The sequence below is a fragment of the Indicator indicator genome, chromosome 2 (genome assembly GCF_027791375.1).
Source record: "Indicator indicator isolate 239-I01 chromosome 2, UM_Iind_1.1, whole genome shotgun sequence".
NCBI lineage: Eukaryota > Metazoa > Chordata > Aves > Piciformes > Indicatoridae > Indicator > Indicator indicator.
The window spans coordinates 54,758,653-54,785,429 of NC_072011.1; the positions used below are offsets into that span (position 1 = coordinate 54,758,653).

The 26,777-nt window shown below is 40.9% G+C and overlaps 1 protein-coding gene across 1 annotated transcript in view; it reads left to right on the forward strand.

Annotated features, from left to right (window-relative positions):
* The window catches only part of TGFB2 (transforming growth factor beta 2), a 64,368-nt gene extending 39,355 nt beyond the window's left edge, over positions 1–25,013 (forward strand). Inside the window, exons 2-7 of the mRNA XM_054395600.1 lie at positions 4,359–4,522; positions 18,826–18,958; positions 19,076–19,186; positions 22,089–22,263; positions 22,833–22,986; positions 24,855–25,013. Coding sequence (XP_054251575.1) covers positions 4,359–4,522; positions 18,826–18,958; positions 19,076–19,186; positions 22,089–22,263; positions 22,833–22,986; positions 24,855–25,013 — 896 coding nt within the window. The remainder of the gene's footprint in view (positions 1–4,358; positions 4,523–18,825; positions 18,959–19,075; positions 19,187–22,088; positions 22,264–22,832; positions 22,987–24,854) is intronic.
* Positions 25,014–26,777: the final 1,764 nt, after the last annotated feature.

Here is a 26,777-nt window from a genome sequence, read left to right on the forward strand (position 1 = left end):
TTCTTGATTTGGGCAATATCTTCAGTTTGAAACGCTCCTTCCAATCCCAGTTTTGATTTAAGGAAGTTTGATTTCATCTTGCTTTCTTCCCAGGAGCAATGCCTGAGGGTCTATATGCTCTGTTGAACAGTCACTCAGAAGATATATTCAGTCTCTCCTGCTGACTGTGCTCCAACCTGGAGCAGTACTAAAGGGTCTCGAGTATTTTGGGATAGGTCTCCTGCACTCTTCCCATCATTGCTTTTCTGCTTTCTCAGAGGAGAGCTGCTTTCTATCCTAGTTGCTTAGCATAGGAGCTTAGAGAATGCCAGGCTTTAACAAAGTCAGTAAGAAGCCCAGAAACCATGGTGTCTTTATGCATATAAGAACTCAGCAGACTACATTTTTAATCTGGCAATTTGAACTGTCCTGTGAAAGCAGCTAATGAAGCTTCAGCTCATTCAAGAAAAACAAGACAAAACAAGCTAAACTTGTGATGCTTGGTACTCAACAGGCTAAAGTGGGGAAGAGGAGGGATGCTGCCTTCACCTTCTCCAGCTGTGTTTTGTAACTCAACTGTATTGTGATGATTGTGATTATGATTATTACAGCTGGAAGTCTTCATTTTTTTTAAGGATTGAATTAATAACTTAAAGATGATAAAAATGGGATCTTTCATTGCATTTACTATTCCCTAGCTCAAAAGCAAAAGAAATACGTGTTTTCCTAGCTACAGGAAGCATACTGATTTAATTCCAAGCATTAATGACAATGGATCAAAGAATACTTAAGGAGTCTAGTCTGTGGCATGGTAACTGTGTTTGCAGACTAGCTTGGTCAGTCATCTTGGCATCTGCTGAAGTCATTGGACCAAAACCAGAGGGGAGTCCAGAGGTATCCAACTGAGTCTGAATTGGTACAACAGTCTGGTTAAGGTGGAGCCATAAGGAGAGATAAATTGCATCATCTGAAATCATTTAAAGACTAATCCAAAACCCTGCAGATTCCACAGGGTTCTTTCCATTCCCTTAAAGAGAGTTGCAAGTCTCAGTTCTCAGTCTTAATGTTGATTAACTTTCACATAAACCCTAATTCTGCAGTCAGCTGTTGTTTTTGAGAGAAAGGCTTCCAGCTAGCAAAAAAACCATTTTTATTTTCATCTGTCCATGAATAATGGATTTTTCTGAGTTGACTTCCTGTGGGTACTGTCTTGAGTAATAGACTAAAGAAATAAAAATTTTTATGTGTTGGTTTTTTTTTTTTTTTGAAAGATGTAAAACCACCTGAGAGGAGAGTTGGAAGCTTCTTTAAGACAAGAATTCATTCTTCTTCATGGTGGGTGTCCCACACCTGCTTTGCAGTGGAAGGCATATACTCTTGCTGTGTAAATGAATGTGCATATGCAAACAAAAATATGCACACTGAGAGAGTACTCCTTCTCTGTCTTCTTTATATAGGAAAGAGTGAAAAAATACAAATACAGAAATTATCCAAGATACTCCATTCAGAGAAATATTTACAGGTTTGTAATATTCAGTATCTAAAATATGGAAAGTGAAAAGAAAATACAGTGCAAGAAAGTTCTAGAAATAAGTTAGAAGTTAAATATAAATCAAACTGACAGTTAAATATTACTTTTCAATCTGAAATAAAGTCAAGATGGACAGAGCTTTTCTCTGTGCCAGGGCAAGTGGCTGGCTGCTAGTTTGGCTTGTCCACAGGGAATGAAATGGTGGGTTGATTCCTCAAATAAAGGACAAGGAAGGACAACTTACAACCCATCCTGGAAGAATCAATCTTATATATACATATTATTATGCCAAGTTACATTCCTAGTAGGATTAGGTTTGGCTGGAGAGCAAGTAGTAGTCCTGGAGTTTCCTATAACAGAAAAATAAGTTGAGGAGATTATTTCTCTCTTAAATGATGACATAGTCTCTGAACCAAGTAGTTTTTATAATAATTTCCAAAATACATAAAAATTAAAGTCATCATTTCATAAAGTTAAGCTTTCCTCAGAAGATCTTCATTTGGCATTTTGAGAGAGACCATCACTAATGTGTTGCTCATGGGAGGAGCAGTTCTGGTGTGGGTGCTGCAATTTGAGTCCATTTTTCTTTGAGTCCTCATTAGCAGATTGTAGCAGTTTTATGTCAATAAGCTTGGCAGGCAGGGACACTGATGATATTTGGGGGTTTATTTTCTAGCAGTGCAGATACGAAACGCTGAGAAACCTTTTTTCATTTTTTTTTTCTTAAATGTAAACATAAGGAAGGCTACGGCTTCCTGTTTGTATTTATACATCTTACCCATCAGACCATACCAAGGGTCTACTTTGGAAATTACTCTTTCAGAGGATTTCTTTAAGTACTTTCAGAACTTACAGTCTCTGACTTCTAATGCATCTATAGCTGAAGCTGAGATGATTTCTTTATTATTGAAGATTTTCTTCGAGCTAGGATTATTTTTAGCTATGGTCATTTTAAAAAGAGATTTTGGCTCCACTATGTAGAGGAAACATTTGCGAAGACAGAATGAACATGGTTTATTCTTTGTGTGGCTGACCTACTGACTTGTACTTGGTATTTATTCTGTAGTCAGTTTGAGTTCAGAATTATTGAAAGAGCTACAAAAAAATCCATTATTAAAAGTATAATTGCGAGAGATGTTGCCTTGTGTAGTCAGAAGCTGCTGCGTTGCTCAGACGTTCCAGTAGTAGCAGCCAGTCTAGAAACACTAGATACTTGGAAGAAGATCTTTAGTTACTAATATGTCTTATCAATATGAATAAATTTGACTAAGTATTTACTCCAATTATCTTTAATCACTAGTAGTTAGCAACAAAGGTAACTGGATTGTACTTGGCTTTTCCGATTTCTTTACGTAGAAATGATAACTTGTGTGTGTTATATCTATTAAGAATTAGGTGTCTTCCAGAAGAAGGTACTTTATTCAATTGATAAGTATCTTCCAGCTGCAATGGTTCTGTGATTCTGTGGTAGATTCCTATATTAATGGCCTGGGTAGCTGAGAGAGAGAGTGGAGCAGGACTCCTTGCTGGGGTTTCAGCAGCCTGGCTCTATCAAAGGTGCTGAACTGCTCATCTCCCTACATTGATGCCTCCATCTCCTGCCACTGCATGACAAATCCTGAGCTACATGACTAGTGGGAAAACCCCATGGTTTGTAGTTACGATTTGAAGTCTTCCTGCTGGCATCACCCCAGGGAACCCTGTAAGATTTTGCTTCCTCAGCTGAAAATCCACACCACACCACACCCCACACCCTCCCAGCTTCCCAAATACAATTTTCCTCTTTCTGCTTTTTTTCTTTATCCATTTCAGTTCTCACACTGTAAGAGACAGGGAAACCTTCCACTTGGTTTACACAGAGATTCTAATCAGGGCTTTTGAGTCATTTTGACTCCTCTCTTGAGTGTGGCTGTGCAATTGGAGGAGAGCCTTGCCAGGCAGCAGGTTGAGGAAGGGTGTCGTGCATACAGAGCGGGTGGTCAGAGGCACCATTTGGTGAGCAGGTTCCTCTTTGTGCTGCTGGCCGCCATGGGGTTGGGGAGGCCTCAGATGATCACTGAACCCTTCAGGGTAACCCAGGTTGTGCTGCTTAGCCTCAGTCAGGGTTTACAGCTACAAAGGAGGAAGAGACTGTTTTGAAACCTGAACTGGCTTGTCTAACACTGTTACTGAAGACTTGAGTCCATTTTTTGTGGTTTTTTTTCCTGCTTTCTACCTGCTGTATAGTGAGAGGTGGTTACGTTTATGGCTTTTACTGCTTCCAAGTGACCTAAATTCATACAATTTTGATAATAATGTCTGCTATCTGGTTGCCTTTTCCTTCCCTTTCTTCTTCCTCTTCTATTTTTGTCCCATCAGTATGATCAGAATGAAATTTTTTCCAATAAAATCTTTTAATATGAAACAAAATGTGAAGCTGCCTAATTAGTGCTCATATTCTAAGGGGAAATGGGCTACAGAGAACATACAGAGCAGACAAATTGCTGTTACTTGTCATTTTAGCAGATCCTTGTGAACTCTCTTCAAGTGCAAAGGCATTTGCCAGATACCTGCTGTGATTTTTTTTTCCTAATGTATAAGCATCCAGAATTTTCCAGCAATATATTGAAAGAGGGGATGACCTGAAATACAATTGGAAATAGTTGTTAATCTCTATTAAGATGGTGTTCCTATAATCAAACACACGTGGAGCTGGTTTTTATTTTATTAAATTGTTCATAATCTTAAATTGGTCATTGGAAACTGAATCATGCTAGAGATACTTCCCTTACTGAGGTTGTCTTGTATGGAAGGAACGGTAATTTTTATGATTAAAAGATAATAAGAAAATCACATTGCCTTCTTGCAGATGCCATCCCACCAAGCTATTACAGCCTTTACTTCAGAATCGTCAGATTTGATGTCTCAGCGATGGAGAAGAACGCCTCCAACCTGGTGAAGGCCGAGTTCAGGGTCTTCCGCTTGCAGAACACAAAGGCGCGTGTCTCGGAGCAGCGGATAGAGCTGTACCAGGTATGGGGATACCTCAGAGGTGTCAGCTCCTGGCTTTCTGCAGCAAACCAATCTTGTACCCATCTACCAGGTGGAACAAACCATGGGGAGAAGCGGTTGAGTCCCATCTTTACAAAGTAGAATCATAGAATCATAGAATCAAGAAGGTTGGAAGAGACCTCAAGGATCATCGAGTCCAACCTGTCACCCTACACCTCATGACCACTAAACCATGGCACCAAGTGCCACGTCCAATCCCCTCTTGAACACCTCCAGAGATGGTGACTCCACCACCTCCCTGGGCAGCCCATTCCAATGGCCAACCACTCTCTCTGTGAAGAACTTTCTCCTCACCTCCAGCCTAAACCTCCCCTGGCGCAGCTTGAGACTGTGTCCTCTTGTTCTGGTGCTGGTTACCTGGGAGAAGAGACCAAACCCCTTCTGGCTACAACCTCCCTTCAGGTAGTTGTAGACAGCAATGAGGTCTCTCCAGGCTAAACAGTCCCAGCTCCCTCAGCCTCTCCTCATAGGGCTTGTGCTCAAGGCCTCTCACCAGCCTCGTTGCCCTTCTCTGGACATGCTCCAGCAATTCAACATCTTTTCTAAACTGAGGAAGCCCTAGAAAGGGCTTTATTCAAAATCGTATGTAGCTGAAATAAGCAAACTTTCTTGTAGTGGTTGTGTCTCAGGACTCCAAAGTTTCAGCATGTAAGTGGCAGCAAGACATCAAATAAGTCATTCCCACATCTTTGTCTTCCAGCACGTGGCCTGTACTTTAGTTTACGTAGAAGTCAAATTCTTTTCTCTGGCTTCTGTTCAGGAGAAGTCTTTTTACTGCTCCTCACAGACGTGGCATTGTTAATAATTGAGTTTCAAAGCTTAGCAGTTTAAGACCTGGCATTTGTATGGTGGCCCAGGGGATGAAGCAAGTGAGTGTACAAATCAGGGACCAAGGAGTGAGGAAGAAGATGACCCCATGACTTTCTCACTCTTGTTGATAAGATTGATGTAATTTAATCTTTAAAAATACTCTAAAGCCATTAAAGTCACTTACATAGAGTCTGCATTTGTGCAATATTGCCTAGAGCATATTCATCTGAAGCAGCAGTCACTTAGCAACCAAAAAGGGTTCAGCTCCCAGCAGTTTTATACCAAGTGAAACTCATGGTACTTCCAGCACCCTGGGATTTGTTCTGCTGAAAACCCTGTCAGATTGGATACCACCTTGTAAGTGTGTATTGACCCCCTCTTTGCGTCTGTTCTTGCTGGCCTCGTTTGCTATGCCTGAGCACGCCCCTGGGTGTGAAGCACTGCATTCTTCAGTTAGATCTAGTGGGTGCAAATTTGAATTAGTGTTCTCCCTTACTCCTACGTTCACCTTTTCCTGCCTGGTCAGGTGAAGTGCAAGCCAAACTTGGAGCATAGTGGGGGAGCAAATTTGGGTTCATGTGCTTGTTGATTTGGCTATATAAGCCAACATTATTGGCTGAGAGCAGGGAAAAGTGCACTGGTCTGTTTAGATGTAGGAGAAGCTTGATTCCCAGCTGAATGTGGTTCAGGTCCACAGGTGGTCACTAGCTTCGCAACTATGACAGGCTGACAGAAAAGTTTAGTAAATAAGGTATTTTTGTTAAAAGAGAAACCTAGGAATCTTTAATAAGATTTACTGGTATTGTCTGTATGTAGCAAACATCACAGAGAGAATTACACTGTAAGTCATTGTGATGCTGCCACACCAGCCTTTTGAAATGGTTGCATGCTCTGGCTTGGCCTTATTGTTCAGACATCCTAAAAAGAGTTGATGGCATCTCTGGGCTTTCTGTTGTTCTGCTTTTGAGACCTGTTAGTCAGCTACCTGAAAGGAGTACATCTGAGTTGCCTGAGCTCAATTCATTGCATTTCTGTGTTTGAGGAACATGGGACACAAAGGGTTCAGCAGATGTAGGGAAGAAAGGGCCTTTGCTTGGCTGGGATTTCACCCTATGATGAGAAGCAGCTGGAGCTTAGTTGAGAGAGCCTGACTCCAGCAAGCCTGTGCCCATGGAAATGATGGACACTTGCATCCAGGGCAGGTACTTGAGTCCTTTAGATAAATATATGGCTGGTGAGTAAGGCAGTTTCTTTTTTAGGCTGGGTGGAGCATACTGAGTGAAGTGTTAGGTGAGTAATGAGTGCAGGTTATTGTAGGATTAGGTCTTTTCTCCACCAAGTAACATGCAAGCCAAAGGCAGCAAGCCCTGAGTGAGTGTTTGTGCCAGGCATATTTTTGGCATATTACTTTGCTTCTTTGCCTGTGTAGAGGAAAGCTCTCTTTGAGAGAGTTGCATTTTCCTTGCAGAGCACCTATTAAAATGATAATGATAGTTCTTCTGTGCTGTACTTCTTACTAGCTCCTGTAGCCTTCTTATGCGGGTTGTTTTTTCCTCACCTCGATTAAACTTATTTCTTGCAGTCTTGTATGCAGCTCTCCTCAAAACCTTGTATGGAGCTATTAGCTTAGCTCTGTGATGGCCAGTCTGAACTGCATGGGTTCCTTGCCAGAAGCTCCACTGTCAGAGTATCAGAGCACCTGAATACTGCTGCATCTAATCTCCAGCATGCCATGTTTAATAGGAAAAGCAAAAACAGAAAAAAAAAATGAAGAGCTGGTGCCCATGATCCCTATGAGATATTTCCAACTTGAGATACTCTGTGATTCTATGATGTAATGCAGGACAGCACTATAGAAAGCATCCTGAAACTTAATATATGAATTTTAGAGATTAGAAAGAAGAAAATCTAAGGAGCTGAAGGTGGGGAAGGATGAGTGGGAGGCATTGGTGCTACATTGATGCTAGAGAAGCTTCAGGGTTGTGTAATGGTATATTGATAGTGCAAGTAGAGGTGTGTAGCAGCGGAGAAAGGTACAAATGTGGAAAGGGAGTGATAGTGCAAGTAGGGGTGTGTAGCAGTGGAGAAAGGTACAAATGTGGAAAGGGAGTGATAGTGCAAGTAGGGGTGTGTAGCAGTGGAGAAAGGTACAAATGTGGAAAGGGAGAGGAAAGAATGAGCAAGATGCTCTTTTAAATGGAAGTGGGAGAGGCAAATATATTCTTCAAGGGCTGAAGACTTAATCCAGTATCTTTGCTTCCAGCTTGGAAAGCCGTGCATGGATTGCAAACCTCTCAAAGGAGATTGCTGGTGGAGTTGGCACATGCATCCACCATGCCTCCTCTGTGCATAAGCACTGCTTCCTGTCTTGTGAGATATGTGCTGGGCTTGCCAGGGCTGTTGTGCCCAGAAGGAACAATGTGGGTTTTCATCTTGCATAAGCAACATTTAATTATTAGGTTGGATTTTTTTGTTGGGTTTTTTTTTTTTTCCTCCCACCAAGTTTCAGGTTGCCTACTGTTTTGCTTTGTTGAGGAGATCTTGATGAGGGTTTTTAAATTCCTCTCATACCTGCAGTTTCAGGGAATGGTTGTTCCCATGTTCCCTCATCTTTCTTAGTCAAGGAGGAAGAGGGGGGCAGAGGTCTTCTGGTGAGAGTCAGAACTCTCTTGTTGTGGTTCACTGAGAAAGTGACTGTCCCTGAACTCATGCAAGTCTCCTAATGGCTCTCTTGAGAGCTCTGTGATTTATTCCAGTGGCAGTTTAGTAGTAGTATATGTACCACTGGTGCAGAAGGGACAGTATACTCCAAAGGACTATTTTAGGAACAGCTAGAGACAGATGTGCAGGGTAAATAGTAAAAATAAGCAAACAGAATACAAATATTTTGTTTCTCCTCCTGATTCTTTCTTTGTGTGGTCCTCTGACCTTACTGGTCTATCCTTTAAAATGCAATAAGAAAGGCAAGACTGCACCTTTTCAGCTAAGCTTTCCCTGGGCTATGCTTGGCTTCCCTTTCCAAACCACATCAGAAAAGAACTTTGTGTTTTCCTGCAGCCCTTGTTTACACTGACTCCAGGAACGCAGTCTGGAGCTGCTTGGTGTGGCAAGCCAGGACTGTGGCCCCTTGCTCTTGGCCCCCATTGCAGCAGCAGCAGGACGAGGGTTGGAGCAGAGAGCACCTCATGTATTTATGCTGGGAGCAAGTGGTTGTGGATCTGTTTGCCAGGTCTGTTGCCCCTCAGATTTCTCCAGGCAGTAGGTTTTGAAGATTATTGTCTTGGAAGTACCCTGGATGTGTCCGCTAAGCCAGTGGGCAAGTGGTAATCCCCATGAGCAGAGAGAGTTTCTTTAATATCTGTTTTCACCCAGAATACTTCTCCTGGTATTTAAGGATTAGTCAGCCACATCTCTGTGTTTCTGTGCAGATGGGAAGCACAGTGCACATATTAAGTAGTCTTAGGATGGAAAATAATAAAACTCATAGAAGTAGGAATTAGGTTTCTTTTATAAAGCTGTTGTAAAAGCTTCTGTTCTTGGCTGTGGTTAAGTGAAGCCACAGAGAATTCAATTCTTTCAAGGCACTGTCTTTGCTTTTATTTCTTCTGCCCAAAAGTGAGGGTTAATCTGCTGGTGGTGCTGCTGATTATCAGCACTTTGGAGAGTGGGAAGCCGCAGGGAAGGAAGCAGCACAGCTTCAGATGATGGAAGTGAGTGCTCTCCCACACTTCTCCTGTCCTTCCACTGTTCTGCATTTGCTCAATGGACTTCTCAGCATGCAGTGAGACCAGAAAATATTAAGAGGATAAAGTACTTTTGAGGGAGGGAGGAGGAATAATTTTAAATAAACAAGTTTTAGCATCCTCCAGTGGCCTTTCCTATGTTTTTAAAGATTTATGCCAAATGCAGGCTTTATTGGAATTTGATCAGATAAAGCTCAATTGTTATGGGAATGTCTTTGTTCATCAGTTTTCTTGCCTGCTTTGAAGATTTCATCACATCTTTCTTTTATTAAGGTGCTTCTGTATTTATGAATAAAGTCCCTGCACCCTTCAAAAAAACCCTTGTATTTTATGAATAAGCATTCCAAAAAATAAATAGGCACCATTGCAAAGCTGGATGAGTAGAAACCCTCACAATGCAAAAAGATGTTGTTCAGGGAGTATTGTGATACTGTTTTTAAGGCATTTTTTATTATGTACAAATGGTCAAACAATAGCAGGTAATAATTACTTCCTATGAAAGTGGTGATGTGTTTTGTTAACACATCATAAAACATCATGAAAAATGTAGATGAAATCCTGTTTTTTATTATCTGAGGCTGCTGTGGGTGGGTGTACCTGAGAGGCTGTGGACTCGGGGGGGATGCACTACAGAATGTATGAGAGCACAGGACTGGAGCAAACAAATGGCACCAGGGTAAAGCCCAGAAGGGATAGCAGATTGCAGTCAAGACTGTGAAGCAAGCAGGAGCAGACCTTTCATTGAGTGCTAGAATTATAGAATGGTAAGGATTGGAAAGGAGCTCTGGAGATCATCTAGTCAAATTCCTCTGCCAGGATCACCTTTGGTCTGTCCATGTTAGGGATGGTCCAGGTATATGCTGAAGGCTCCTGCAGAGCTTGCTTAGGGCTTTGGAAGAATTGTCTGCCTTCCAGACAGTGATAACCCCGTTTCTTTAAGGGCCTCTCTCCATGCTTGGAGGTATAATGAGGAAGATGCTGTGGAACATATTACCCCATTATGAGTCACATTTAAATTTAAACCACAGTCAGTTGTTCAAATACTTTCAATTCAGACAGTGTTTTGTCTTGTTTTTCAGTCAGAGAATACGTTTAGAGTGAGCTACTATAGACTTAGGCCAAATCTCCACGGTGCAAATCTGAGGCAATTTACACTAACTGAAGCAGAGCTACTCCAGACAGATTTCCATATAATCAGGAGCAGAGGGGCCTTGCTCTCTTTTCTTGCCAAAAAGTGCTGTCTCTCATGTCATGGAAAAAAAAAAAAATACCCGGAAGCAATATTTGTGGCCATGAGCTGGTGCAGGATATCTGTATTACAGATATCACCTGGGGCATTTGATTTTAATTGACTGCTGTCACTGTGACCCACATCTAAAGCAGTATATTTGGATCTATCCTGAAACCAGACTCTCGCTATCTAGAAGGTTAGAAGGTTATATTAAATGGAAAATGTACAGTGCTCTTTGAAGTGCCAAACTCAGTATAAAGTGTGGATCAAATATCTTTCTACTCTGACAACCTTCTCTTCCTTCCTGGGCCCCCTCAGCCACAGCTCAGGACCAGAGGAAGGTAATATGCAGTATATTTCAGTTGAATTGCTGAACTACTGCTTTCTCCTTGTTCCAGATTGTTTGTTTGTTTGTTTGCTTGGTTTTGGTTTTATATACAGTTTCCCCTGAAAAAAGTAATAATGATTTAAAAATCACTATGCTGGAAATCATATATAGAGTACCTTTGGCAAATAATCTGTGAATGTGGGTGAGGGGAAGTATTTATCACTGCATCATAATCACTGTGATTTAAGAGCTTCTCCCAGATGTAGCCACTTCATGCCAGGAGCAGAGCAGTTATTGAGGAAGACTTGAAGAAGTATATAATATCCCCATTAGCTACTGGCATGAGCCAGCGTGCACTTGCAACACAACACTGCTGTGTGTAGAAATGTGGGGAACTGAGCTGATTTATTGCTGTTTGCAGTCCAAGAACAGTGCATGTTCTCCTCCCCATCTGTTCTGCCCTGGTGCCACCACACCTGGAATGCTGTATCCAGTTTTGGGCTCCCCAGTTCAAGAGAGATAGGCATCTACTGGAGAGAGTCCAGCGGATTGCTGTGAGAATGACTTGAACATCTCTTCTATAAAGAAAGACTGAGACAACTGGGGCTGTTTTGTCTTGAGAAGAGAAGGCTGAGAGGAGATCTTACTAACACCTATAAATATCTGAGGGGTGGGAGTCAAGATGAAGGTAAAAAGTCTCTTTTTGGTGGTGCCTAGTGATAGGACAAGGAACAGTGGGTATAAGCTGGAACACAGGAGGTTCCACCTCAACATAAGGATAAGCTACGGTGAGGGTGATGGAGCACTGGAACAGGCTGCTCAGAAAGGTTGTGGAGTCTCTTTCTCTGCAGACTTTCAAAACCCACCTGAATGAGTTCCTGTGTGGCCTGCCCTAGGTAATCCTGCTTTGGCAACAGGGTTGGACTAGATGGTCTCTGGAGGTCCCTTAAAACCTCTAGCATGCTGTGATTCTGTGGTTATAGGGAGCATAGGAATGAAGGATGTGGGTCAGAAACCAGCTGCTAGTTTTGGGTTCCTGCTCTTTAGACTGTAATCTGGTGGGGTAGTCAAGCCCACATTACACTGAGACACAAACAAGATGTATCCAAGCACTGAGCATGGTAGTTACTGTGATGAGGAACATAAGGTTAGCTCGGTGGCCTTGAGCTAGAAAGCCCATTGGAGAGGGGAAGGTAATATTGCTGTTTGGGGGGGATGTGGGAAACAATGTGAAGCTTTGTTGGAAAGAAGCCTGTATGAAGAAGAGTAAATGATGGAAGAAAATGGAGGAAGACAGGAATGGTTTGTGTGGAAGCATGTAAGTGGTGGGAAGAGAAAAACACAGGGAGAATTGTGATTTTTGGAGAACAATGTGGGCAAGAGGAAAGGGAGAAAGAGGAGTGACTTGCAGAAGACAACAGGATCTTAGAAGAAAGTCCAGATACCCAGACAGCAAAGAAAGACGCATGCCAAAATGTTGCAGTAAAATGCACGTGAACATGAGGTATGGCTGTCAGTGACAGGACTGAGGAAGAGGCAGGGCTTGAGAGATCTGTACATAAAGGGGTGAGGAACACAGGAGTATCCTTCAGGATCTAGGGGATTTGGCTAGAAGACAGAAGAACCCACTCTATTTTTATTGGCTTTGGCTTCTTTTTGATGATATTTTAATAACACGTAATGTGCCTTTGGCAAGATAAAGCTAAATGCTAGACAAGTTCACTTGTTTTGCTTCATTTTATATAAAATCTTTCTTTTGAGCTATCTTAAAATCTCCTAAACAGCAGGAAATTGCACTCAATATTTTAGAATCTTCCAGGAGAAGGACTCCAGACTCTCCATTCTTGTTTATTGCTTATACAATGCAAAGTCTTCCTGACTGCTTAACTGAATGGCCTCAGGGCTATATCCCCAACTTACACTGCACATGTATCTTCAGTGGCAAGAGGAAGGCCCTGCTTGGGGAACAAATGGAGAGGAAATCCCTTCTCAGGAGCTATTCTCTTCCCACAGCTCATCCCCTCACCACAGGGCAATGCAGTGAGTCAGTCACAATGATTCCATGGCATTCTTGACTTCCCCTCCCTTTTTGACCTGCTTTAGCTGCTCATCTATTTACCCCCCTCATACTTCACCTTCTGTTACCTTTAACCAAGTAGCAGCCAGCACTGTAAGAGAATCCTAGTGCAGCTGTAGCCCATCCAGATATAAAAGGGGCTGGGTTATGTGTGCAATATGTTCTTTTTATTTGTAAGTTTGCATGAAGAACGTGTCTGGCAAGTTCTGAGCAGATGGATCAGAAAGCTATGGGGTTTTCTAAAAAAACTTTGGCAAGTACTCCATACCTTTCTATTTTGGCAGGAACTCTGCATCTCATATACTAGTCTCTAAAGATTCTGCCCTCAGTTTGAGCCTGATTCAGAGATCTTTGCAAGTAATGGAAAGACTTCCAGTGATGAGCAATGGGGGCTGTAAAGCCCTTTAAATTCATAGCACTGAAGGCAGAGTCTGAATTATGCTTTTGCAGAAGTGATTGCAAGAAGAGCTTGAACATTCACACAGAATTTTGGAAAAATACAGAGTCAATCACTTGCACTAGTGGTGATAAGAAAAGTTAACATTTTGATAGCAAATAGACTTCCATATATCTGGCAAAAGCTGCTACATGGAGGCTTTGCACTTGACAACATATGTTTCTAGATATAATGAGTAAGAAACTGGAGAGGTTTGCAACAGAATTAAGAGTTTGCTTATCCTTGCATCCAAGATAGGGTCAAAGATCTTGAATTCAAACAGGGAGTGAGAAAGGATTAAGAATTAACATACTCATTTTTAACTTGAACCTTCAAAAAGGGCTGGATGAAATTCCTGGGAGCTGTCTGAGGAGGCCTTTGAAATCTGGGAACCAGGCAGTGAGTGAATCTTTCAGCAGGGTGAATAGTATGGAGGAATAGTGCATAAGAATTCAGAAGCGATACGCAGCTGCATATGCAGACCTTGGGAATCTGGTTATTCTGCTACACAGGGTTAGGCTGGAGTCCCCTGCAGGTTTCTTCTAGTTCAGGAGAGGTTATCCTAAATGGCAGTTTTCAGCCATGATGTTGTGCATAGCTGAACTTATCTCTGTTCTGATGTTAACCAGCACTAGCATATTATTTACCACTGGATCTCATTGTTTGGGCTTATTTACTTGGAGCTTATAAGTACATATCAGGTTATTTCCATTCTTTTAAAAGGCCCTTGAAGTTCCAGTGGAAACCATGGATAATGACTGATAAGAGACAGATTAGTGAGCCTGCCAAGATGTTGTAATATGCAAGAACATCGCAGGAGTCTGAAATGACAGAGAAGGGAAGGAAGGAAGTTATCAGGGAGCCAACAGCATCTGGAGAGAGGAGATCAGACAGTACAGAACGAATGGAGAGGAAAAACAGATTAATAGCAGGTTTTTACTAGATAGTGCCATATTTGCAGCTATTCAGTGATTGCAGAACCCACACTTGGCAGTGACCATGCCAAGTTCCAGGGCAATAAAGCACACAGGATAGGTATTTTTAAGTGGCCATCTGATCTTCTTCTTATATTTTGAAAGTTCATCAACTTATTTTAAAGGAAACTTCAAGTCACTAAAAATACTTCCTGACAGTTGGTGACCATAATACTCAAACCCAGCTATAACATGCCCTTGTTGCTAAAACTGGGCCTTTGATGTGTGCCTGGGGTTTTACTGGCTGCAGCAGATGTGTGTTATTGATGCATCAGCCTGTGTATCATCACTGCTGAACCACATTCATTTTTTTGTTTGTTTGTTTGCTTGCTTGATGGGGAGGTGATGAATTTATTAGCCCAAACTATTCCACTGTAAATTATACTTAATTGTAATTTTCCTATTCTTCTGCATTTGATTGTCGTAACTATAGAAAACTAAAAGTAGTTATTGGCCAGACTGTCAAATCTGAAATAAACTAAGCAAGTTGCTGTTTTGGAGCTCTAGTTATTTGAAAGAAGGAGTGTGTCTTTCTGTCAATTTTTTTCCTTTTATGTGTGTAGTGAGTCATTGATGACAGGCTGTTCTGGCATCTGCTCTTAGTGGTTGTTGTCTAGAATACATACACTAATGTTTTCATTCAGTTATCCCCTTGGTTTAGCTGCTGATAGGAATAGGAGAGTAGGCAAAAGAAAACTGGAGCAAAATAATTAAGTTTCCATTAACAGAGTCTTGGGGTTTGGATTTTTTTGTTTGGTTGTTTTCTTTTTGAAACAATATAATTACACTGATGCCAAATGTTGCTGCTCTGCTTATATCAGCCTTTGATATGCTCCATTTTTAGAAGAAGCCATGTTTCTACTAGTTTTCCAACATTCTGTTTGTTTGTTTGTTTGTTTGCTTCCTAAACATGTGTAGCTGTACAAGCAGGAACAATGCTTTGTTTGCACCTGGCTGCTTCATGAGCCCTTTCTGCAATTAACTGCATTATTTGTTTATTCATGTGTTTGTTTTGCACTGATCTGCTGGCAGTAGCTGCACATACATGGTATCTAGAGATCCTTCCTAGGTAGTTGTAAGATAATTTTTCCTCAGGGCTTTTTTAGAAGGATCAACATAGGAAAAGAAGTGATGAGGAGAGGGTTAGCAGTGCCTGTAGAAAAAAATAGCTAGACAGCAGAGTTTAAGTGTACAAGATACTTCCTCAAGAAGATATAAACAAGCATTTTGCTATTTGATTTCCTGTGAGAAGGATGAAACCTGTGCAAAAAGAAGGTAAACAAAACCAAATTGTTCTTGGAATTTAGAGCATTGATACTGAAGGAAAATTACATACTGGGCTAGAAGTCTGCTGGATAATCATTTGGTTGCACAAAGGCCTGCTTTTTAGGCCTTAGATACAAGTTGTGCAGCAGCATTTCTGATAACAGTGTTCGATGAGGTTGTGATAGGCTAAGCATAAAGTAAGGCAGCGTTTGTGGGCAAGGCAATGTTTATAGGTAAGGATAATACCTCTTTAAGACCAATCAGTACAGTTGCAAGTGGACAAGCTTTCAAGCACAAAAGCTGCAAGGCAATAAAAAAGGCTTTTCTTTCAATTTTTTTTTTTTTCTGTGCAGCTAAACTAGTTGAACTAGTGGGAAGAAAAGTATGGGAAATATTGAAAGTTGTTTTTTTCAATGGGAATATAGGCTTGAGGGTGTACTGGAAGAAAAAAGTGTCTTGCTGATGATGGGGAAGGTAAGACCAGAAATGTAGTGCCGACTACAGAGAAGCAAATCAATGAGGGAAAATGGCAGAGAAAACCTAAAGCATTTATGTAATAATTTCTGGAAGATTCATTTGAAGAACATCTTGTAGCTGTAAAAATTTCTGATAGGTTCCTACAAAGAAGCCACTTTCTTTACTATCACATAGAGTGTAATTGCTTCTAGCATGGATAGAAATAGAATACAGTGCTGTAATATAGATGAAGAGTCTTTCATCAGGTTCTTTTGTGGAAGGAAATTGAGGATCCAGCCTGGGTTTTTATCATCCGTTAGCTTTCCACACTTGAAATGATGTAACAGTAAAAGAAGGAAAAAGTGGAAATGATGAGGCTAGAAAATCGTTCTCGCTTATAGGCAATGAGGTTGTTAAAATCATACGTCACCCTAACACTATAAAGATACTTAGCCCAGAAGAGGAGATTGAAGCAGACGTGCTAATTTCAGTAAGTATGACACTCATCACACTTGAGGGCCTTTTGCTTAAGAGCTCCTAGTGCTTAGTTAAGCCAAGGTGTCAGTTGTGGAAGTTACACCATATTTAGTTTGTGACTTTTTTAGCTTATTCTTCATCATTTTCTTCCCGAACATGCAGCGTGAACAACATTGAGAGAAGCTTTACTTTCAGATATCATTGATACCATAGAATGGATAATACCTAGCTTTCTGAAACCACAGTGCTCATCCTGTCCCACAGTGTCCTACAGTTTTGAAACCTGCAAACACTTTCCTTGTCCGTCAGTTCATTGGTGAGGATGGATGTTCTTTGTACCGTTGGATACATGCAGTGATGATTTCTTGTACTTCTACAAGTGCCTTTCACGCCAGGTAACAAACTGCCAACTCTGAACTTTGTCTTAGTAGCAATGACATTGAAATAAAGACCTTTTATTCTGGATACCAAGACACAGCTAAGTCTTCAGAGCATACCTTAGACCAATTATAGTTAACATGGGGAGATTGCTTTTGGCGCATTACTTACTTTTAGATCCTTACATCACTGCCAAAACTGAGGTATGCAATTTCTGGAGTCTTTGGAAAGATATGACTGTGCGGAAAGGAAGAGAAGTGAGCCAAGTTCTTGTGTCCCATTTGCCTTGCACACCCCCCACCCCAACGCATCTTTGCAGAATGACAGCTGCATTACATCCTCAGAAACACTTGAGTTGACCTGATAAAGAGTAAAGGGAAGGCAAAGTTATATTTGTACTTCTCTGGGACTTTCCCAGCATTGATTACTGATTCTCTCATCCCTCTGGCACTTCTGAGTAATGGTAGTCCCCTTGCTGCTGCCAGACTCTCTGTAAACAGTTGTTCAAACACTTTGTTTGAAGGTTGCCTCATAAAAAGGAGTCCCAATGTTCAGTGTTTGAGTGCCCTCAGTTTCTACTGGCGAACTCAGCATCGCCTACTAGGGGTACTTAGTAATTTCCTGGACTAGTACCAACATCTCATGTCTTTTTCCTAAAGTGTTGTTCAGAAAGAAGGCAAAGAGCTTGTCACGCTGCTGTTCTTCTCATAAGACAAATATTATTGTGGGAGCTACACTGTTGGCATTTGTGAGATCTAGCAGTCCAAGGAAATAAATAGAGGCTCTTCATGTTGGAGAGAATCTGGTGTTTTCAAGCCTGCTTTTCTTTCTAATTATGAAAAGCCTAATTTTATCATGATGACATAATTTCACACCCCTTTTGAAATACGTTTTTCTTCACATGTATTATGCAGTTTCACCACTGTTTTATTCCAGCAGTGTTTGCTAGATGTCAGGTTGAGCTGGGCTGAGAAGACAGGAGTAAACAATGAGACATTTTCGGTTACTCATTTGAAGATGGACTTGGATGGTTAAAGAGAGGAAGAACCCAAAACATTACATGAAGTTGCACAGCCTGGCATTCCAAAAGTTACAAAGTGATGTTATTACTTGGTATCTTAATTAGAATTGACAATGTGGTGTGGCATTCTGGCTTTCTGCATCACAAAACTATCAACCTAGTGATAATCAGGAAACCAGAAACTTGTTAGCAGCCAGAAGTCTGATTGTTTTCATCCTAGAGTTAGGGTAAATAACAGCAGGCTGTGCTTGCATGTGGAAGGCACTTGCTGAATTGCTTAGATAGGAGGAAGGCTGTGGTCATTTGACATTCTAGGCATGCAGTGCTGTGCTGTGTCTTGAAAGGGACAGGCTGGGTTTCCTTTGTACATGTATTTTTTTAATTGCACGGTCAGTAGCAAGCTTTGCTGAAACTTTTGACACAAACACACGTACAGCTGGCATCAAAGTTGGGATGGAAGCAGCATTAGTTGTTGCACAAATCCGTGTGTCCATGATTCACACCAGGCTGTCTCTGCATGCCCCCAGGTTAACTGTATGGGCAATAACTTTTTTTTTATGTTTAATGTATGACTAGTGCCTGTAGTCATAGGGAAGGCTGGAAGCATGAGTAAGGCAATACCATACAGATTAGTTATGGGTGAGCAATATGTTATCTTCAGTTTAGAGATTACATTGTACAGGCTTTACTTTAGTGTCTGATGTTATGCCCTACCAGTGTAAATACTACTGAAGAAGGTAAAATAGCCTCTCTTGATACTACAGTTGCTGTGACCACTTGTGTTGCAGGGCAGTCTTTCTGTGTGATTTCTGTTGGGAAAGAATCTGTGATGCCATGTTTTGCGTGGGAGCATAAGCTGATTTCATTAGGGTGTTTTTATGTCACCTTCCTCTTCTCACACACTCTGAGAAAATTCCTTCTGAAAACTTGGCCGAATGTACATCTGCTGCCTAGAGTTTTGAGCTGTGATAGTTTCTTCTGCTATTTTATAATGTTGGTGGTCCATTTTAATAAAAAACCAGGTAAATGTTAACATGTAGGCAGTTATATTTGTTTTTTTCTTGCAGGTTCTAAAATCTAAAGAATTATCATCACCAGGACAGCGCTACATTGACAGCAAAGTAGTTAAAACAAGAGCTGAAGGAGAATGGTTGTCTTTTGATGTCACTGAGGCTGTACATGAGTGGCTCCATCACAGAGGTGACAACAGTGCTCTTTGCCTTCACTCCTGCCCCAACTGCTCCTCCATTAACTCACCAGTATTTCAGAGTCATTCCATGTGTAAAAACCAACTCCACTTACTTTTATGTTTTGCAGACAGGAATCTTGGATTTAAGATAAGCTTACATTGTCCATGCTGCACCTTCGTGCCTTCCAATAATTATATCATCCCAAATAAAAGTGAAGAGCTTGAAGCAAGATTTGCAGGTAACAAAAGAGAAAAAAAGCTTTTAACACTTTTTTAAATGTTGTGATAATTGAGGAGGAAAACAAAGAGCCCTAACTGCCTCTCTAAATGGCATTCAGCTGATGGAAAACTTGCTCATTTGAGGATGTTGATTCTCAGCTCTTAGGAAGTGGTGTTGAAGGCACAAGGGTAAAACTGTGTCAGCTGAACTGTTCTAAAACCAGATGGCATGAATAAGCCATCTCATTCCATGCATGCAGCTTAGATGTCCTTAAGAGCCTGTGTTACACTTTGCAGCATGTACACTGAATATCCAGCTTTGTATTTAGGGAAGATTCTGAATGCATGGTACACCATCCATTGCTGGATAGTCATGAGACAACTTGCTGAATATTTTCAAAATAAACCCTTTGACTGCTGTCCATCCTAGCACTGTGACAGTTCAGGCTTAGTAGAGGAGGCTGCTGCTGAAAAGTAGAATGAGGTTGGTGTTCGGCATGCATGCAAGCTGCTTGCCAAAGGTATGTCTGTGAGCATGGTGCATTTTATGAGTGTTAAACAATACTTCTGGCAAATTTCTAAAGTATAGGTAAGGCAGTAGTTGACTGCAGGACAGGGACATGGACCACCTGGAGCAGGTCCAGAGGAGGGCCACTGGGATGATCAGATGGCTGGAGGGCCTCCCCTGTGGGGACGGGCTGGGACAGGCTGGGGTTCGGGCTGGGACAGGCTGGGGTTCAGCCTGGAGGGGAGAGGGCTCTGGGGAGACATTGGAGCAGCCTTCCTATACCTGAGGGGGGCTGCAGGAGGGCTGCAGGGAGATTGTTTCCAAAGGCCTGTAGTGACAGGATGAGGGGCAATGGTTTGAAATGAGAGAAGAGCAGATTTGGATTGGATGTCAGGAACGAGTTCTGCACCATGAGGGTAGTAGAATTCGTGATAGTCAAGGAACTCTGCATGTTGTTTCTTGTTTCATTTTCATATTGAAGACCTGATTGTGTTGGAAACAGAGCATGGCAGGGGTTGGAATGGAGCAACCTGTGTCTCTGTGAGTTGTGGTGCTGAGGGACATGTTTTAGTGCTGACCTGGCAGTGTTGGGTTGGTGGTTGGACTTGATGATCTTAAAGATCTCTTCCAATCTGACCAAACCTCTATTTCTGTGTTTCCTTAACTGCTTTGCTTAAAGAGAAGGTCTCAGTGTTTTTAGGTACCTGCACACATACTTCCAGCTCTTCAGCAACACAAAATAACTCGAGCTTCTTTTGAGATTTATTTTTTTTTCTTATTTTCTGGTCATATCAGACATATTTTAAATTACTCTGACCAATGGCATCAGTTGCTTTGGGAAGAGCTGAACAATACATGCCAGACTTAGATAAATGTCCTCCAGGATTTTATTACCAGTGCACTGTGGGTGGAAGAAACAGCAATGGTGTGTCTGTCTACATGCTCCTACTGGAAGTCTGGAATCGGTGGAAATCTGATTCTTAGGTGAAGTCAACAGAACTTTGTGTAGTTTACACTGATTATCTTGATGTATTTACCTTGGCACACTGAATTTTTTTTAACATATTTGCATATTACTCACACAGAGTATTTTTTATGCTGGCAGTTAGCTTGGTGAAAATGTAAAGATTGGGTTGAGTGGGCATTAAGAAATAAAGAACAGTTTGTAGTTAGGGTTATGGATGTATGTGCTTCTTATGGACAGCAGACAAGGCAATATAGAGTAAGTATATCAAGGTCATGTAAGCTCCCTTGTGTTTTTAAGCCACTAAAGAGTCCTTTTCAAAGAGGGAAATGCTGTTTACTTGGCTTTGGTATGGTTATTGTACACCAGTACATATAAAACTATGGCTATATTAGAACCAACCCAAAATCTGTTTGTACAGTTCTCATTTATTAAAGCACGTCATGATTTGGTTCATTTGTTTTCAGAGATTTGACTATATTGCTTGTCAAGTATTAGTATTTTCTAACCATTGTTTCACTGCATTGGAATTTTTTTCTCTAAATACATCTATTTACATATGGTTAAAGATACTGTGTTTATTTAAAAAATTGCTGGTGTATTTGGTCATTGCAGTTGTAAATGTTACAAGAAGTGTATCTTTTTGGATAGTATTATCTGGTTCACATACTTTTTTCAAAAACATCTTAGCAACAGGCATAATGTGAGCTGTTTAGGCTCCTAGGAAAGGCTGATTCCTTCAGTCTTTTGCCTGTGCTATTGCCATGATAAGAACCTCTAAGGCAGTGTTTTAAGAGAAAATGCAAAATGTGAGGCCATTGATTGCCACTGCAAGAAGAAATATTTTGTTCAGTGTCCTTGCTATGCCCATAGAAAATGAGAGGCTAGAAGAACTGACTTACTGGGGAAAAAAATAAAAGATTTAAATAAATTGGCAATGGAAGCCAGAGAGTTTGCATGCACCAGAAACTGATAAATCTGATAGAGAAAACTAATGGGATGAAAGTAAGTAGTGGGAAATGCAGGTGGAGTGTCCAGAGCAGCTTGAATGATGTTACAAGGGTTTAAAAGGTACATAACTGTTTAAAGATGAGAATACTGTCCTCTGTAAAGTGATAAAAGCATCACTGTTTGAGGTATTTGAAAGTAAACAATACAGATGCAATGACTGAAGTAATCTTTTCTGTTACTCCTTTCAACATTTCTGGTAAATGTCCTGGAATGCCCATTTGGCTGTGAATGTGGGAGGGTTGATAAAACAAGTAACATGAAAACTGTGCATATCTTGGGAACCTTGGGTTGAAATTTGCCCCCACTTCCCCAGTAAACATGCTCAGCTGACACCATCATAGCCAAGTTTCTGAGAGATATTTTTTTAAAGAGATGGTTTATTTAATTTGTGAAGAAAAAAAGCAACACAATGTTTATCACCAAAATGTATTTTTTGAAGGTATTGATGACTACACATATTCCAGTGGTGATGTGAAAGCTTTAAAGTCCAATAGGAAAAAATACAGTGGGAAGACCCCACATCTTCTGCTAATGTTATTACCCTCCTACAGACTTGAGTCGCAACAGCCCAGTCGGCGGAAGAAGCGTGCTCTAGATGCTGCCTATTGTTTTAGGTAACTATGCATCCATATTCAGTACACTTACATAGTAGTACCAGCCTGTAAGGTATAATGCAGTTGCTTGTCATGTTTCTTTATGGTTGGCATTAATAAAGAGCATAGAACCTCATTACAGATCCACGAGGTCTATGTGTAGCAAGTATCTGCCCAATGGTCTTCAATCCCGCAGGGACAGTGGCAGATGAGGAGGGTTGTGGCCTTAGAAAGCAGGAGCTGAGTTCCATCTGGGATGATTCCCCAACCCATCAGTCCTATAATTACAGCCAAATTATCACCTCCACTGTGCTCACCTACTCCAGAGAGGCCGCTCAGGAGGACCTGGAGAAAGATAGTTATTAGTCCTCCAGGGAAACCATTAGGTTCATCTCTATAAGCAATTCCTGCCATGTCTAAGCACCCGATGTCAGTTACAGATAAGCTGCTGTTGCTGTGATTTGGTTGTGAATTTTTAGGACTCAAACTTGCCTGCCTGTAAAGCATTGATCAGGGAGCAAGCAACTGGATTATTTTTATTCTCTGTGCTGTCTTTGTTATGACCACTGTGCTTGTAATTTATTTCCCAGGAACGTGCAAGATAATTGCTGTCTGCGTCCACTTTATATTGACTTCAAGAGAGATCTTGGCTGGAAATGGATTCATGAACCTAAAGGTTATCATGCTAATTTCTGTGCAGGAGCCTGCCCATATTTATGGAGCTCAGATACTCAGCACAGCAGAGTGAGTAATGCTTTTGTTAATTTTCAGCTTCTGTTTTATAACTGAAGGGTGAAACATGTTTCTGGGACTGATAACAGCACCAGTGCCCAAAATGTGTATTTATTATCTCAGTAATTAATGGTGATGGAATGTTGCCCTATAGAGGAGCTTGCCACATGTGTTGAAGCAGTAGGGATGTGTTGGCCCAGAGATTTTACTTTAATGTGTTCTCCGGTATGACATGTGGATTAATTGAATGCCTTTTGTGAGCAGGAGCTTAGTGTAGCTTTGGGAAGCTGCCTGGGAAGGGCATTAGAGAGCGTGAGTGGAAGATGGCATAATGAGTTCTGTCAACAGAGGCACTGAGAAAGTCACTGTCAGAGTAACAAAAGGGCTAAGTCATATCACCTGATTATCACTTAATTTTATGGCCTGCCATTTTTTATTTTTCCTTATTACTGATATGCTACCATGCTGAATTTCATGAAAATATGCTGATACAAAATATGTAATAATTCTTGCACTTTGAAAATTTATATGCTGGTGAGGAGCCTTGTGTCTGGGAGGCCAAAGAACCAATAGTCATCTGAGATGGAACTTTTTATTTTAGGGGTTAGATGTGGTGTTTTAGCCAGCTGTCTTAGGCTGAGTAGTATTCTGCTGTGAAGTGCTTAATGCTATCAGCTGTCAATACAGACGTCTAGACAGCAGACCAAAGCAGCAGGCATTTGCATCTCATTTGTCACAAAGCAAGAATTTCACCCTCAAGTCTATACTAAGAATGATGCCTCCCATTTTTCAAATCTCCTTTAAAATACCAGATCGATATCAAACAGCAGGGAGAACTCTTAATGTCCAAGGGGCAATTAGATTTTCCTTTCATCTCAAAAGCCATGATTTGTTCTTCCTGAATTTACAAACCTATGCATCGATATCCTTTGTGATATCCTTTGTAGCTGTCACTGGCTGTGGCATTGAATTATAGCAATGTCAGCAGGCAGAAGTACAAATAAAGTGAGGATGTTTCTGTGCTGGTATAAATAGGTAAGTATGTTTCTGTGCTGGTGTGCAGTAGTAGTGCACGAACTTTGGAGCAGCACTTGTTTTTAAAGGAAAGAGGAAGAATAACTGTCATGGTCACAAATATGTGGTTTGGAGAGTTGCCCAAGAAATCAGAAGTTGCTTAATAAAGTAGTTAGTGTTGCTGTCTTGAACAGATCTTCTGTCTCTCTAAGCTGCAAATGTCATGCTGGAAGTTCTAGGAAAAGGTCACTTGGTGTTTGGCTAACACATTAATGGCATCCTCAGAAATACCTATGCATCATCAGTGGGTAACCCTACATACTTCCCTTGCAGAGAACCATGCCTATGAATCCAACGTGACATAAAGCACCAGCGCCGCTAACCTCACCGCAGCTGATTCTCAGCAGGATTAAACTGCAGTTTAGAGTCCTGGTGCTTGCAAGGTGGCATTAATGAACTTAGCAAAATGTAGCCAGAGAGGAAAAGAGGAGGAGTGCTTATGCTCTGAAGGGCCCTCTTCCCCCTTTGGTGTGCTTGTAAAGACAAATGGTAATCTGAAGATACAGATAAAACCCTTTCAGTTTCTTCTTTCCATATCAATAAACACAGTGTGTGTTGAATGAAAGAACAAGTTCTAGGATTGTACCTGTTTTGAGGTTTAAAACTGTATAGATAAAACCTTGGGAAACTCAGGCAGATTGTGGTGCCAGATTGAAGTGAAGAAGCATAAAACCTACTAATATCCAGGAATCTTTGTACTGCTTTCAGTGGGCTTTCTTCCAGGTGCTGTGGGAGGAATTTGCTCTGCAGTGTCAGGAAGTCATAGGTAGCTGTCTTAATCTCTCCTTTTTCCTTTCTTCTTCTAGGTACTCAGCTTGTATAACACCATAAATCCAGAAGCTTCTGCTTCTCCTTGCTGTGTGTCCCAGGATTTGGAACCCCTCACCATCCTCTACTATATTGGCAAAACACCCAAAATTGAACAGCTGTCCAACATGATCGTAAAGTCTTGCAAGTGCAGCTAAAGGATATCCCCTTGAATAGCATGATGTGTGTGTATTAAAAAAATAACCAAGGAAAAAAAAGAGAAAGAGAGCGGGAAGGAGAGAAAAATGAAAACCCAGGTTCATCAGTGTTAAAGAAAAGAAGAAAAGGAAAAAAAAAAAAAGAAGAAAAAAATCGGTACTAGTCTGAACTGTTTGGAAGTTTGTTTTGTTTTTTGTTTTTTGTTTTTTTAAACTTGGCATCTGAAGCAAAACTTTGAAGGCCTTTATACTACATTTCACCTACACATAGTGTGAGATATACAAGAAGCAAAGTTAAAGAAAACCAAAAAAAAAAAAAAAAGAACAAACCTTTTAAAAAACAAACACTGGAAGAAATTTGTTAGTGTTACTATGTGAAAGGAAAAAAACAGGAAAATCCCATGAAGTGGAGTTGCTGTATCTGTCCCGTGCCTTACTTGATCTCTCTGTATTGTTACGCAATAGGCATCCTACCCATTCCTCTTAGTTGTAGAGTTAACAGTGCATTATTTATTTGTGTGTAAAAACTATCAAATGAACATTTCCGTATCGGCATTGGAAAAAAGGAAACCAGCCAATGTGGACAAAGTGGAGACCAAATAAGCTGCCAGAAATACCTATAAAGCCTAAAGGAACACAAGCTCAAAAGAATCAGAAAACTAACGGTTAGTTTAGTTCGATTAAAATAGAAATCAGTTATTGCATTATTGAGAAACTCTGTCTTTAAAGTACCTAATTTTCATGCCAGCTGCCTAGAGAGGCTTCTTGTAAGGTCTCAAACACTTGTTTTAAATACTGAATAATTTACTAATAAAGGACACTCTGTTTCAGTCTCAAAGACAAGTCTATAAGATTTTTTTTTTTTTTGCTGTAAATGATTTAAATTTCAGTTTTAGTAAACCAGTGAAATATTTAACATGTACTGGTCTAATCTTCAGACCTTAATATGTTGCTGTATAGCTATGCTATGGGATTTTTTTGTTCTTTTGGTATATGTAACCATACCTAGAGTATTACAATAGGTGGGTAGTAAAAGCCAGCTTAATTGGAAACATATCTGTAGATCTCTATTTGTAAACTATTAAAAAATTAATTACTTTATGTGTAATGTGTAAATTTTCACCATATTTTTGTACTCTGTAATACTTTCAGCTCTCATGAGTTTGAATTTGAATTTGGGGCTCTTTTTGATCACTCAGAATCATGTGTTTCCCTCTAGCTGGCCAGTATGAGTAGAGTCCCTGTATTTTGACTTGCACTACAAATACATGTTTTATAATAATTGCTATACATGTGCTTTGTATATTGTTCATCATTATGACATAAGCTACCTGACTCCATTTGTTTTCTGTTTTACAAAAAGGATGGATTAAAGCAGTCTCTTCCCCCTGCTCTGCCCTTCCCTCCGTGGTTGTCCCTGTTTGTAACTCTTGAATCACGATGCCATTCATATTCCTAGACCTTTTAATATCCTGTTGGCTATAGGCATTCAAACAGATGGGCAGGGAGTGAGGTGTGGCAAGAGGAGATGTCCCAGCCTGGCTGGGGCAAGGCGAACCCTGGCAGAGAATGGCATTTGCCTCTGTGCAGATGGCTGGTAAGAATGCCCTCAACAATGCCCTGAATGAGGTATGAGCAGGACTGATTTCTGGTCAGGGGCCATGTGTCAGCCTCAGGGGCAGCGAGGACTTGCCCCCATGCTTATTATGTGGGACTGATCCTGCTCCTATTGCAGGAAACACAGGTTCGCCTTTAACTTCTGCA